Source organism: Schizophyllum commune (genome assembly GCF_000143185.2).
Source record: "Schizophyllum commune H4-8 unplaced genomic scaffold SCHCOscaffold_1, whole genome shotgun sequence".
Lineage (NCBI taxonomy): Eukaryota > Fungi > Basidiomycota > Agaricomycetes > Agaricales > Schizophyllaceae > Schizophyllum > Schizophyllum commune.
Genome location: NW_026089538.1, coordinates 3,904,745 through 3,917,050, shown reverse-complemented (window position 1 = coordinate 3,917,050; position 12,306 = coordinate 3,904,745). Strand labels below are relative to the sequence as shown.

Here is a 12,306-nt window from a genome sequence, read left to right as displayed (position 1 = left end):
CGGACGGTCATGGTATGTTTTTGCCTACTATGAGTGGACTCAGTGCTGACTTCATCCATTCATAGATGGTTCAACGACGGTGCGCTGACGAGGTTTTGCATCAGAAAATGAACGGTGTGGTCGCTTACAATACCTCCCGCAGCCAAGTGTCCAGACATCGCCCCTCCCCATTCCTCCGATGCTGATCCATGTGGCTGCCCCCCACCGTCGCCGCGATGGTCACGCTGGGCGAGAGCAGGTCGCCGGTCCATCATCTAGCGGCAGTAACGCTGTTGGGGACAATGCTAGTGAGTAAATTATCCTTGCAAGACGGTGTTCATTGCTGAGACTTGCTTAGGATCCGCGAGACAGGTAGGTCTCTCGAATGGCGCTGTTTGCTATGATCCCTCACTGTTTACAGCGCTGGCATGTCGTGAGATGCTTGAGGGAGCAGGTCATGAACGACGGCATGGGCTTGATCTTCGACAACGCGTGGAGCGTCAGCAGCTTTATGGTCATCGTACGTATGTTCTCCTTCGGCATGGCCTACTTGCTCATAGCGCGATCTAGGATGGCCATGTCGAGGAGCTTACCGACGGCGCAGCTTTTACAGGTCCCCAATTGACCGCCTTGGTACAAGGATCCCCCTGCGCCGGTATTTCGTCTCGCCATGTTCACTGTCCCTCCATTGACTTGCCGCGCAGAGCAATTCTCAGAAGCTGGACTGAGCCAGCCCGCGCGTTGCCTGCTGCGCCAGATGACGACGATGTCCTTAGGTGCGTTGCCGCCGCCTCCGTGCCATCGTACGGATCACTGATGATCATCCAGTTTCGATGTCCACTGGCTCCGCGGAATCTGCCTCTGGTACCGAGGATCCTGCCGCTGACTCTGACGTCCCATTTGACGGCCAGGACTCCCTCCTTGCTTGAAGCGCCTTTGCTTCGGCCCGGTTGAGGCAGCGTACGTGAACTGGTTGTCGGGCTGTGCCCGACCTGCGACGATTTTGCGTGCGCTAGAATTTTTCACTCGTTGACTTGCACGATTGGGCTGCGCCCATCACCCACCCTCTTTGAGCATAAGTGCTACTCTATTTTCCGCCCTAGTCTGGCCAGCCTTGGGCGTTCCTTGGTATTGCGCCTCGACCATTCGGGCGCGTTCCTGCTCCGAGGCTCGCCTTCCATGATTCATTGACAATTCGTACGGTTTTAATGCTATGTATCAGATGCTGCGAGTGTCCGTGTATGATTTCTGCAGATAATAGTATCCCTGGGCTACGATATGCATATATTTATGTGGAAAAGTGGTTGTGTTATACACAATACTGTGCGACCGAATCACGCCAAAGAGGGCAGCAGCCGGATACGCGTTATGAGGCAAACCGAGTCATGTTCGTCGCATTGAGGGAATTTGGAGAAATTCTCACTGACCTGCTAACCTTCTCAAAACGTCACGGAGCGCCCTGTCGCCACAAACAGACATAGTTGTCAACTCGATTGGATACTCATTTCGTAGGAGACGGGACAGCAGCTCGTCGCAAGGCCACGAGTTTGACCCGACGCAACCAGTGCGTGGTCGAGAGGTACATACTGTGGAACGGGTTGTCGTGCTCTTTGGCCACGCGCGAGCGTAGCTTCCAAGATGAAAGCGAGGCAACAAGACCCTCCAACCTTTCTTCCACTTCGACCATGTTCGGCCGCTTGGAAGGATCGGCCTGCGTCATGTCGTCGACGAGCGGACGAAGAAACTCAAGGCCCAAGCGCTTGGAGCTCAACACGCCACCAGTCACGGAACGATGCCCCTGCGTGAAGAGAACATCAGCGCGGTCTACATGCAGCGTCGCGGAAGGGAGCTTACCTCCAAAAAATCTTGACGTATCCAATTACCGAGATAGTACACGTCCGTAGGGAAAGGGTTGTACGGTTTTGACATTCCATTTGCGAGGAATTCGGGGACGGTTTTGTCCCCTCCAAGTACAGGGATCTCAAGCGGGGGCGGATCGATGGTATCGTACTGAACAGCCAGACCAAGGTCGATAAGGTAGTACTTCACAGGTCGCTCAGTACGGGTGCATGTCGGCTCCGAATCGCCCTTGTAGTCACGTCGCATGTCCGGGCGCATGGGATGGAACGGGATCGTGTAGAGAGGGGATGCGTCCATCATAATATTCAGTGGGTGAATATCCCTATGAAATGATCAAGACGGGTGGGCAAAACATAGTCGTAGAACGTACCGATGGGCTACCTTGTTCGCGTGCAAAAAGCGAACGCACTGGCGAGCCATGAGACGGTGTAATGATCTATCAACGGGAAAGCTTACTTGGATAATTTGGCGGAAACAGACCACGGCTTCGCCGACGGTGTCGAACCGTGGGTTAGCGTAATGGCGCAGCAACGGCAACACCATCAACTGGAAATTCTCATCCTCTGGATCTTGGAGCACCTCAATGACGGGGATGCAGTGATTGCGAGGGTCGGACGAATAGGGTGAAGAGCAGAGCGTGGAGGTAATTTCCACCTCCATTGGGTGACGACGCTTGTCCACTCGTTTGAGGACCACGAAGGCCCCATCAGATATGCGTGTAGCGTCAAGTATGAAGGCATACTGGCGAGGCTGGTCAGTATCCACTACACAGCGGTGAGAACGAATCGGAAAGCACCCACTCACCGACATGATTATGCAGTCTTCAGCATTCCACTTCGTCTCACCCATGCCATCCGCATACCAGGACGGAGTCCAACCAGGTCGATAGCGTGGGCGCAGCATGTATCCGTGACCTTCGAGCCATGGTTGATGGTCGACCCACCATCTCTCGAAGTCCCAGGCCACGCTGAAGCGCTCCTCCGGGAGGTTAAAACGTCGGGCGGTCGTAGTATGTGGACGCTCTGCGGTTTGCGACGTAGTAGCCATGTAGAGAGTGAAGTGGGGGATGGGAACGCTAGGATGTGGGATATAGCAAGCGCATCCTTCGCCGTCGGTCCGCCATCCAACGCGATGGCTGCGCGAGAGTGAGTTGAGTTCTCACCGGCGTCGGTCCGGTTTCCGTCCGGATCTTCTATGTTTGCCATCGTATGGCTCTGGCCTTTGCTCTTGCGCTTCCTATGCAAATATCAGTACAAATGTGGCCAGTACGAAGTCGGGGTTGGGTTCGCCATTGATAAATCACGTAACTTCTGCCACAGCTCAGTATTCAGAAGATTCGGTGCTATCACAGTTCGTAAAGTTCGTTGCAAGCGATGTGAGAGGCCGAGGCGAATGGCGACGGCGTTCACACTACTGCGTGGGTTTGAGGCCCTGTCGATACACGGCAAGGTGAGGGCGACGTACCGGGAGCACAGCACACGCACCGGCATAAGCATCTCAAGCCAGTACTCGACCAGGAAAGATTTTGCCACGCCACGAATCACCTGCATGGCAAATCACATTAACGTGTCAGGCTCCGGATACAGCAAGAACATAACAACATGGAAGCCGCCGACGAGCTGCCTGTCACGTCTGACTACGAGGGAGGGGAAGGTATAGCCGGCCGTCGCGACAGTACGAATCGTACGCGCCGCACCCAGTGCTTTCCGGAAAGATACAAACTATGCAGTGGGTGGTCTTGCTCCTTGGCCACGCGTGAGCGCAACATACAAGTCGACAGCGACGAGACAATGGCCTCGAAGTCCTTGGCAACTTCATCCATGGCGGGTCTCTTTGCAGGGTCAGCCCGAGTCATCTTGTTGACCAGTGGCCGCATAAACTCAAGGCCCAGTCGTCGCGACTGGATGATCTCATCCGAGAGCTGGAACTTGACGCCCTGTCATGCCATTCAGCAGTTCATCCGAACGAAAAGCTGGTCAGTGTCACTCACCTCCAGGAATTCCTGGCGGATGAAATTACCGAGGCAATACACGTCGGTTGGAAAGGGATCATGCAGCCTGTCGAGACCGTCGTATGGGTGAGAAGGGTCGTTCCCGACGAACTCGGGGACCGTCTTGTCTCCGCCGAGGACCGGCATCTCCAAAGGGGGCGGATCGACCGTCTCGTAGCGAGCGGAAAGGCCGAAGTCGATGATGATATACCTCACGGGCCTCTCGGTACGAGTGTAGGACGGGCATGAGTCGCCCTTGTAATCGCGCCGCATATCTTGCATCACCGGGTGGAAAGGGATGGTGTACAGCGGAGATGCGTCCATCATCACGTTGAGGGAATGCATATCGCTGATACACTATTAGTTGCGTTGCGAGATGTGGAACAGTGGTACATACCGATGGGCGATTTTGTTTTCGTGCAGAAATAGCAGGCCCTGAGGGACCGTCAGCACTTTGTTATATGATTGATGCCATGACTTACATAGATTATCTGGCGAAAGCACTCAACGGCCTCTCCAACCGTATCGAAACGAGGATCAGCGTACTTCCGCAGGAGCGGAAGGACAAGGAGCTTGTAGAAGCTGTCGTCTGGATCCTGAAGCACCTCAAGAACGGGAACGCAGTGATTGCGCGGATCGGTAGAGAAGGGTGGAGAGCTGAGTGCAGCGGAGATCTCAACTTCGGCAGGGTGTCGCCGCTCATCCACTCGCTTGAGCATGACGAAGGTTCCATCAGACATGCGAGTCGCATCAAGCATGAAAGGATACTGGAGAGGGCGTCAAATTACGATCGTCTTTCTGGACGCGAGCGAGATACGAACCGACGATGGTTCATGATCCTCCGCATCACGCATGTTCTTCTTGGATGTGTACCAAGAAGGCTTCCAGCCAGGACGGTATCGCGGGCGGAGCATGTAGCCGCACTGTTCCAACCATGGTTGGTGTTCGACCCACCACTTTTCGCCCTCCCAGATCTGGCTGAAGTTCTGCTTCGGTCGCTTGAACGGTAACTGGATAGCGTCGCGTTTGGAGTTCGGGTCCATCGCGCCTGCCTGTATGGTTGATGAAGGGAAGAGAGAGCAAGTTGAGGCGTGCGTCTTCTACGGAGGAAGGCTGTATAAGCGGCGCAGGTGTAAATTACGGTGCCACATTCGCACACTGCGAAGCATCATGATGGTCGACCGAGACCTTGATTCCATGGACCGGCCCGGACGCCGCTGCCGCCGCCTATTGTTCCCCAATGGAGCTAACAAGCCTTCCCCGACACCGGCTTCGCGAACTCGAGTAGTAACGAGGGTCCTGGATTATATGGTTGACCACAGGTACCGTGAGATTGGACGCGCCAGGGACTTCTAGTGAGAGGAGCTCCGAAATCAAAGATGCGGTCTGCCGGGACCTAGGGCTTGAAGCAGCGACCACCTGCCCTCGGAGGCCTGACGCATTTCATTCAGTCACGAAAGAGCGAAGGTCGTGGTCAACGTCACATACCACGACCGTGAGCATGAACCATCTTGCTTGTTGTAATCGCGAGCCTGAAGACGGTTGGTCCGTCATGGAAGCCTCTGGGTTGAATAGCGTGCCGCCGAGAAGTTCTATCCGGTGTCCTGGTGTGCGAGCTAGTGAGGAGGTCCGTCGCGAGGTGGGAGCAAAGCGAAGTGGGAGTGATTGAGCCTGCGGAGGTAGTCAGTACATAACTTCGTCGAAGTTACCGTGTCCAGAAACGGCATCAAGACCTACCGAAAGCGGCACCACGAATGACAACGTCAGTCAGGTCCGCGGAGGACGAAGTCCTGTTCCAGCCCATGCTAGATGATCAGTGTGTGCAAAGGACTTAATGTGACTTGCGGTCCTGCGACGAAGGTGTAGTCCGAGTGATGCATAATTATGTGAGATTGTCATCAAGACGAGCGAGTACAAGCGGACGTATTGAAAAGGACACCGTTATCATTCATCCCGAAGGTACGAAGGGATCGCTGGCCGCTTCGCGGCCACAAATCGCAGTCGACGAGCCCAATGCGTCACCGAAAGGTGAAGACTATGCAGCGAATTGTCTCGCGCCTTCGCAACGCGAGAACGGAGCTTCCAAGCGGATAGGGAGCTCACTATGTCCTTGTAGCGGTGCATGACTTGATCCATAGTCGGCCGCTTTTGCGGGTCCTTCTGAGTCATCTCGTTGACCAGTGGCCACAGAAAGTCAAGACCGAGAAGTCTAGAGCGCACATTTCCCTGTAACGTGTGGCTGGTCAGTTCGAAGTGTATAGGCACTATGAAAATCATCGACGCACCACTAGAAACTCGCCCCGTATCCAGTTTCCGACGCAGTAAACATCGGCGGGGAACGGATTGTAAGGCTTCAGGAGGCCGCTGAAAGGGACGACGGGGTCATCGCCGACGAACTCGGGAAGGCTCTTCTCGCCTCCGAGGATGGGTATCTCCATAGGCGGCGGGTCAACAGAGTCGTACTTGATGGACAGTCCGAAATCGATGATATGGTACTGAACTGGCCGCTCCGTGCGCGTATAAGAAGGGCGCACGAAGCCCTTCCAGTCGCGGCGTCTGTTCTTGCTGACCGGGTGAAAAGGGACGGTGTATAAGGGGTTGGCATTCATCATGACGTTCTGAAGGTGGAAGTCCCTGAATAGCAATGAGCAAATGAGGCGCGGAGTCGATGCTGGGCTCACCTATGCGTGATCTTGCTCTCATGCAGAAACTGCATACACTAGGGTCATCATCAGCTACGCGTACTACAACGGTTGCGACTCACACTCACCTCGAGGACTTGCTGCAAGCAATCGACGACTTCGCCAACGGTGTCAAAACGGGGATCAGCGCAGCGACGCAGTAATGGGAGCACCATAATGCGCATGTGCGCGTTGTCGGGGACTTCCAGAACTTCGAACAAGGGGATGCAGTGATTGCGCGGGTCGGAGGATAGAGGCGGGGATGAGAGGAGGGTGGTGATCTCGACTTCGGTGGGGTGTTGTAGCATATCGACTCGTTTCAACATGACCGACACACCGTCCGACAGGCGGGTCGCATCTAGAACATCTGGGTGCTATCTCGACCTCGTCACAATCTCATTTTCGAAGGGGATATTACCACTCACCAAGGCAGGGTACTGGTCTTCGGCATCGAGTAAATCGACCTTGGGATCGTGCCATGATGGCTCCCATCCGGGCTGGAACCGTGGTCGGAGCAGATACCCGCTGCTCTCGAGCCAGGGCTGGTGTTCAACCCACCAACGCTCCTCGGGGGATAAGTTGCTGAGTATGCGACCAAGCGCTTCCTCGCTCGTGTCGGCAGTGGTTGACATTGCGGAGGGGTCCAAGTGGGATGGAGAAGGGGAGAGAAGTAGGGAGCGAGCAGAGAAGGGCTGGAGCCGCCATGTCCTTGTCTGTTATGTATAGGTTTGTGTGGAGGATGGACGTCGATTCTCAAGGGCAACGCTGCGGACCGGATCGGGCCGTTCGCTCAAATTACTCTTTGGGAGGCCCCATCATCACGTCGGCTTCAGAGAACCAAGAGGGAACTCGCGGTGATGCCGTGGCATACAGTACTGTGGCAAGCGACCTTCAGCTCTGCATTGGGTTCCGGGAGTGTGGACCCCCATCGTCGTCGCATCGGGACTAGCTCTCATGTTGCAATGGGGTGCGACCGGCTCCGCGATCCTGAACATCATTCTCTCCATTTCGCGCCTCCCGCAAGTGCAGTCCAAGTTGGGCGTTGGTGTCCGAGGCCCTTTCAAGTGCTCAGGTGGTCTTTCATTGAATCCGTGCTGGCGCGCTGAGTCTACCGGGAGACGAGCCCCGGCGACGGCATCCCTTTATCGCGAGGAACCCATGCAGAACCAAGACACTTACGTGCTTCCTCGACGGGAACGCCGAGCGAGGATATCGTCAAGGACGAACGTGAGTATCTTACTCACTTTTCCATTGGTGAACATAGTGAGAGGTGCTAACAAAAACGACAGCTTGGGTGCCCCGGGGAGGGAGGAGGCGGTGGTGCCGTTGCCTCCTCGAATGTTAGCGTCGCCGCGGACGGTGGGTACGAAATCCTTAAAGGAGATACAGCTCTTCTCGCCGACTCATACCGGACGCCTGTCGACGTGCTCATCAAGACGACGATGAGCTCGAGGATGAAAACGGGAGCGCAAAATCGTGATCGGACGCGGGAAAGGGCGAGAGCGTATGAAGGCGTATCCATTGTACACGCAAGAGCAAAGAGATAATAGACAGAAAGGTTTGATACACCAGGATCAGTAGACGACAGCGAGCAGAAGAGCGGCCAAGGCGAGAACGGCGACGACGAGGACAAGGTCCTGCACGCGGGAGCCGATGAGCGGAATCCAACAACCGACAGGAAGAAGACGTACCAAAGTGCCCGCGCTGGGCGAGTTCCGTGGCGAAAGGCGACGTGCCAGCGGAATATCGAGGATCTTGATGCTCGGCGATCTAGAAATTGGCGTGAGTATCACTCGATGGGCGAAGGACGACGACACGAACCAGGCGAGCCCCTCCCAAGCGGTGCCCTCCTCCTCCCCAGTCATTCGCACGCTATCGCCAAAGGCGAGCGGGCGGACAAGTTCAGGATTCCTACGCCGAGCGCAGCAGGGCGGCCACCCAGGGCTCGCCTCTCAGCCGCTAGATCCATCGCGCCCGCCCAGATTTGCAGGCTAAGCGCTCTCGTCGAGCACCCCAGGGCATGCAGAAACCGGATCCCAACGGACAACGGACTGAGGCGAACCCCAACCTCCGCCGGACCCGAGAGATATCCGTGCCACCTTAGCCCCCGGCTTTCTCGACGCCGCCTCGAGCGCCGCTGTATGTAACAGGCGGGTCGCTCTCCACGGAGATCCTGTACGCACGGTTTCCACGAAGTAAGAAGGCAAGAGGCGTTGGTCTATATACTTCCCGGCGGTGGCTGTCCACCGGGTTGGATCACGTGAACACGACTTTGTTTGTTTATTGACTTTCAGGTGGCGGTGCAGTCGTAACCCATAATTCGGCGATAATGGCATCAAGAGGTATGAATGTAACCAGACCACTCCGTCAAGGATTAGGAGTACCTACTCCTCTCACTCAGCTATAGCTCCAAACGAGTTTGGACGCGTGAGTTCACGTTGAATGGAAAGAAAGTGGGGAAAGCGCACATTGCCAAATTGGGATCAATGGAGTCCGGCAAATGCCGGTTCTATCATTGGCATTGATGGGGCTAGCGTCGCCCGGGAGTCGGTCTATCGACGTCAATGCTCTTTCCTCCCCTATCAGTTGACTGTCAGAGGCGCTTCCTCACGTCGCGGCGCCGTCCCCATGCATCCGACTCGACCGTCGTCAAGCTTTACGATACGAAGAGTGTGCCTCATCTGGGAAACTTCTCGTCAATATCCATTGTCGGAAAAAAATATTTTTATGGCTCTTCGGGCTCCACTCTCGAAGTTCAATGGCCGACATTGGCCGCACTTCCGCACACCGCAATATGCTCCAGACTGGGAGGTGCGCTCGTCAATCTCCTGCGTTGGATCGGTCCCTCCGAAGCTAGCTCAGCTGCACATCTCGAGGATTTCAGAGGTCATGCTGATCTGCTTTCGCGCCCGCCGCTCTTGGGGAAGCACTTTTCGAGACTGCGTGGAACCGGCGTTGTAGCTTTCCTCGCGTTCGTCCACCCCCGCCATATAATCGAAGTTGCATGAAGCTGCATAGCACGTCAACACTCGCGGCAAGGACCTCAGGAATGTATCCACTCGGGGAAGAATACGCAGTCCTAGCCTCCGTCGACACAGCTGCGTTGCCCTCGCCGATTCCCCTGGAAGAACAGGCGTAAGCACACTCCGAGTCCTTGCAAAATGACTTTCAAACACTCACTCTTCCTCGCTTTCAGTCGAGCTCAGCGACGTGCGCCGCCGCCCGCGCCCAACGCTCGGCCGCCGTCCCCTCACCATCTTTCCAGCCCATCCGCTCCTCGCCGCATTCCTGCACCAACGCGAAGCTCAGGAATTCGTACAAGTCGTGCGCGTGGTTGTCGTGGTTGTCAACAGGCCGATGTCCGAGCTCTCTTGACAATCGCCTTGCCGTTAGTATCTCGACGCGCACTTCTACTCACTCTCCCCGCAAGCCAGCACACGATCGCCGGCCGCCGCGACTGCTCCACTCCCCGACTCTCATCGCGAGTCAGTCTCCCCTCTGCTGGTCGCTGTTGACGGTGAACTCGCTGCGCCCGCGTCCTACGCCACCTTGACGCCACTGCACCGATACATCTGCCCGGCGTCGCATCCCAACACACATTCATTGCCACCGAACCTTCGCTATCAACCGCCTGTAGTTCTCTTGTACATTTTGGAACGTCTCCTCCAGCTTCTCCGACTGCGCCAAGACCTCCTGCGAATGCCTGTCAGCAAGTGAAGGGAAATCAGAAGAATGGATGGATGCAGGAAAGGGGATAGTGCAGAAGGGACGCGCGGCGCCAACACCATCTGGTGCAATAATCTCGTACGACTCCGCTTCGAAAGAAAAGGCCTCACGAAGTTGAATCTATACAGTCGCTCCTTCACCTGCCCGCGGAACGCGCGCAGCGCCGCCGCATCGGCGGGGCTGATGTGCATCATCTCGAGCATCTCAGTGAGCCGCTGGTACTGTCGCTAGAGCGACGATATCCGAGTCAGCCAACGCGTCGTGGAACCCACAGTCGTAGCCACAACCCACCCCAGCCAAACCTTCAGCTGTTGTTGAGCCACAAAAAATGTTATTGTACGAGACCGACATGGTGCAGATCTACCAAACACAGGGTACAGGGCGCCAGACAGGGACAGACAGGGAATGTCCAGTAGGTTGATTAGAGGTATCCTATTCATTCCGACTTCTGGGCATACAAAGGAATGGCCGGCCGCTTCAAGGTCACAAGCCGAACACAGCGGATCCAATGAGTCAGAGAAAGGTAGAGACGGTGCAGGGGATGGTCTCCCGCCTTCGCCAGCCGAGATCGCAGCTTCCACGAAGAAAGCGACCCAGTGATGGACTTGAGTCGTTCGACGACCTGGTCCATAGACGGTCGCTTGGACGGGTCTGCCTGAATCATGTCGTCAATGAGTGGGCGAAGAAACTCCATGCCTATCCGTCTTGATTGTATAACAGAACCACCGCTGATTGGCATCCTCATGCCCTGGATCGCAGAGGGTTAGCAAGCCGGAAATGTCGTTGCTGCGGGTCGAACGTACATCCAGAAATTCCTCGCGCATCCAATTGCCCAGGCAGTAGACGTCGGTGGGGAAAGGATTGTGTCTTTTGCTCAGACCCGAAAACGGCTGAGACGGGTCGTCACCAACGAACTCTGGGACGGATCGGTCGCCTCCAAGGAGAGGCATCTCCATAGGAGGTGGATCAACAGAATCGTAACGTACGGCCGAGCCAAAGTCGATAAGGAAGTACTTGACAGGCTGTTCAGTGCGCGTGCAGGAGGCATGCCATCTGCCTCTGAAGTCCCGCCGTATGCGCTGATCGAGAGGATGGAAAAGGACATCGCTTATGGGAGCAGCGTCCATCATGATATTAAGCACGTGGATATCTCTGTGCGTTGAGCGAGCGTGGCTATGGTGCAGTAGAATAGAGACGCACCGATGGGCAATTTTGCTTTCGTGCAAGAACTGGACGCACTGAGGAACGGTTGGCGACGTTCGATGGCGACGGGAAGGGACGCACCTCAGCAATTTGATGTATACAAGCTAGTGCCTCGCCAACCGTCTCGAAGCGTGGGGTATTATGGCGACGCAAGAGCGGCATAACCATGATTTGTATGTCGTCGTCGTCGGGCACTTGCAGAACCTCGAAAACAGCGGGGCAGTGATTTCGAGGATCAGACGACAGAGGGGGCGAGCCGAGCATGGTCGTAATCTCCACTTCGTGCGGACAGACTGACTTCTCTACGCCCTTGAGCATGACTGGTATACGATCAGCGATGCGAACTGCGTCCAGCACCAAACGCCACTGTTGTACGGGTTAATCATTGAGAGGACGTGAAGAGCGAATTACGCACGGACGGGGTTTGACCGTCCTCGACCTCAAAGCTCATAACTTGTCTGCCGTGCCAGGACGGTTTCCAGCCCGGCCGATATCGTCGGCGGAGCATGTATCCTTGGCTCTGGAAGCCATTGTTGGTGGGCAGCCCACCATCGTTCGTTATTGTCCAAGACGTCGACGGACATGTTCACAGGTCGATGGTGTTGTGTTCTGCGAAGACGTCTTTGAAGGGCAGCAGCTCAATAGAAATGGAAGAGATGGAAGCCCGGATGTCATCTTGTCGGGTCACGAAGGATACTCTCGCCACATTCACACAACCCGGCCATGGCCGGCCGGTCGTAACATTAGCACCCAGGCCGATTATAGGGAATTACCACAAGATGGGAAGGAAAGCGCATGGAAGTAGGAAGCAAGAGCGGCCGATCAATCTCGGAGTTTTCCGTGCCTCCGCTGGCATCCCCTTTAGGG

The 12,306-nt window shown here is 55.7% G+C and overlaps 7 protein-coding genes across 7 annotated transcripts; 3 read left to right on the top strand and 4 right to left on the bottom strand.

Moving 5' to 3' along the window:
* Positions 1-194: 194 nt before the first annotated feature.
* On the bottom strand, positions 195-845 carry SCHCODRAFT_02608499 (uncharacterized protein). The gene is made up of 6 exons (XM_050344323.1): positions 808-845; positions 684-755; positions 550-634; positions 401-499; positions 338-351; positions 195-287 (listed from the first exon to the last, which is right to left on the bottom strand). Exons 3-6 carry the CDS (start codon positions 556-558, stop codon positions 251-253), a joined length of 159 nt encoding a protein of 52 aa, XP_050203166.1. The 5' UTR covers positions 559-634; positions 684-755; positions 808-845; the 3' UTR covers positions 195-250.
* Positions 846-1,442: 597 nt separating this feature from the next.
* On the bottom strand, positions 1,443-3,271 carry SCHCODRAFT_02563608 (uncharacterized protein). The gene is made up of 5 exons (XM_050343783.1): positions 2,644-3,271; positions 2,296-2,580; positions 2,210-2,247; positions 1,834-2,161; positions 1,443-1,777 (listed from the first exon to the last, which is right to left on the bottom strand). The coding sequence occupies exons 1-5, from the start codon at positions 2,884-2,886 to the stop codon at positions 1,481-1,483; spliced, it is 1,191 nt and encodes a 396-aa protein (XP_050203165.1). The 5' UTR covers positions 2,887-3,271; the 3' UTR covers positions 1,443-1,480.
* On the bottom strand, positions 3,250-7,269 carry SCHCODRAFT_02683491 (uncharacterized protein; the record flags this gene model as incomplete). The annotated part of the gene is made up of 15 exons (XM_050346754.1): positions 6,936-7,269; positions 6,600-6,884; positions 6,511-6,548; positions 6,115-6,463; positions 5,793-6,055; positions 5,567-5,619; positions 5,318-5,500; positions 5,156-5,262; positions 4,651-4,881; positions 4,312-4,596; positions 4,227-4,264; positions 3,830-4,178; positions 3,536-3,775; positions 3,324-3,383; positions 3,250-3,270 (listed from the first exon to the last, which is right to left on the bottom strand). The coding sequence occupies exons 1-15, from the start codon at positions 7,140-7,142 to the stop codon at positions 3,250-3,252; spliced, it is 2,709 nt and encodes a 902-aa protein (XP_050203164.1). The 5' UTR covers positions 7,143-7,269.
* Positions 7,270-7,315: 46 nt separating this feature from the next.
* On the top strand, positions 7,316-8,280 carry SCHCODRAFT_01264875 (uncharacterized protein). The gene is made up of 2 exons (XM_050341346.1): positions 7,316-7,737; positions 7,800-8,280. Exons 1-2 carry the CDS (start codon positions 7,465-7,467, stop codon positions 8,055-8,057), a joined length of 531 nt encoding a protein of 176 aa, XP_050203163.1. The 5' UTR covers positions 7,316-7,464; the 3' UTR covers positions 8,058-8,280.
* SCHCODRAFT_02608488 (uncharacterized protein) lies at positions 8,080-8,636 on the top strand. The gene is made up of 3 exons (XM_050344322.1): positions 8,080-8,160; positions 8,206-8,280; positions 8,332-8,636. Exons 2-3 carry the CDS (start codon positions 8,269-8,271, stop codon positions 8,503-8,505), a joined length of 186 nt encoding a protein of 61 aa, XP_050203162.1. The 5' UTR covers positions 8,080-8,160; positions 8,206-8,268; the 3' UTR covers positions 8,506-8,636.
* A 923-nt stretch (positions 8,637-9,559) lies between these two features.
* Positions 9,560-10,227, top strand: SCHCODRAFT_01344645 (uncharacterized protein; the record flags this gene model as incomplete). Its single annotated transcript, XM_003034764.2, has 4 exons — positions 9,560-9,645; positions 9,707-9,720; positions 9,776-9,834; positions 9,904-10,227. 4 exons carry the CDS (start codon positions 9,560-9,562, stop codon positions 10,225-10,227), a joined length of 483 nt encoding a protein of 160 aa, XP_003034810.1.
* A 445-nt stretch (positions 10,228-10,672) lies between these two features.
* On the bottom strand, positions 10,673-11,947 carry SCHCODRAFT_02483083 (uncharacterized protein; the record flags this gene model as incomplete). The annotated part of the gene is made up of 5 exons (XM_003035590.2): positions 10,673-10,984; positions 11,040-11,388; positions 11,437-11,474; positions 11,521-11,805; positions 11,855-11,947. The coding sequence occupies 5 exons, from the start codon at positions 11,945-11,947 to the stop codon at positions 10,673-10,675; spliced, it is 1,077 nt and encodes a 358-aa protein (XP_003035636.1).
* Positions 11,948-12,306: the final 359 nt, after the last annotated feature.

Coding starts and splice junctions, on each gene's coding strand:
- SCHCODRAFT_02563608 (XM_050343783.1), bottom strand. CDS start 2,886: ATGGCTACTACGTCGCAAACCGCAGAGCGTCCACATACTACGACCGCC. Junction 2,581..2,643: donor AAGACTGCATAATCATGTCG/GTGAGTGGGTGC, acceptor CAGCCTCGCCAG/TATGCCTTCATACTTGACGC. Junction 2,248..2,295: donor GTTTCCGCCAAATTATCCAA/GTAAGCTTTCCC, acceptor ATGGCTCGCCAG/TGCGTTCGCTTTTTGCACGC.
- SCHCODRAFT_01264875 (XM_050341346.1), top strand. CDS start 7,465: ATGTTGCAATGGGGTGCGACCGGCTCCGCGATCCTGAACATCATTCTC. Junction 7,738..7,799: donor GGATATCGTCAAGGACGAAC/GTGAGTATCTTA, acceptor CAAAAACGACAG/CTTGGGTGCCCCGGGGAGGG.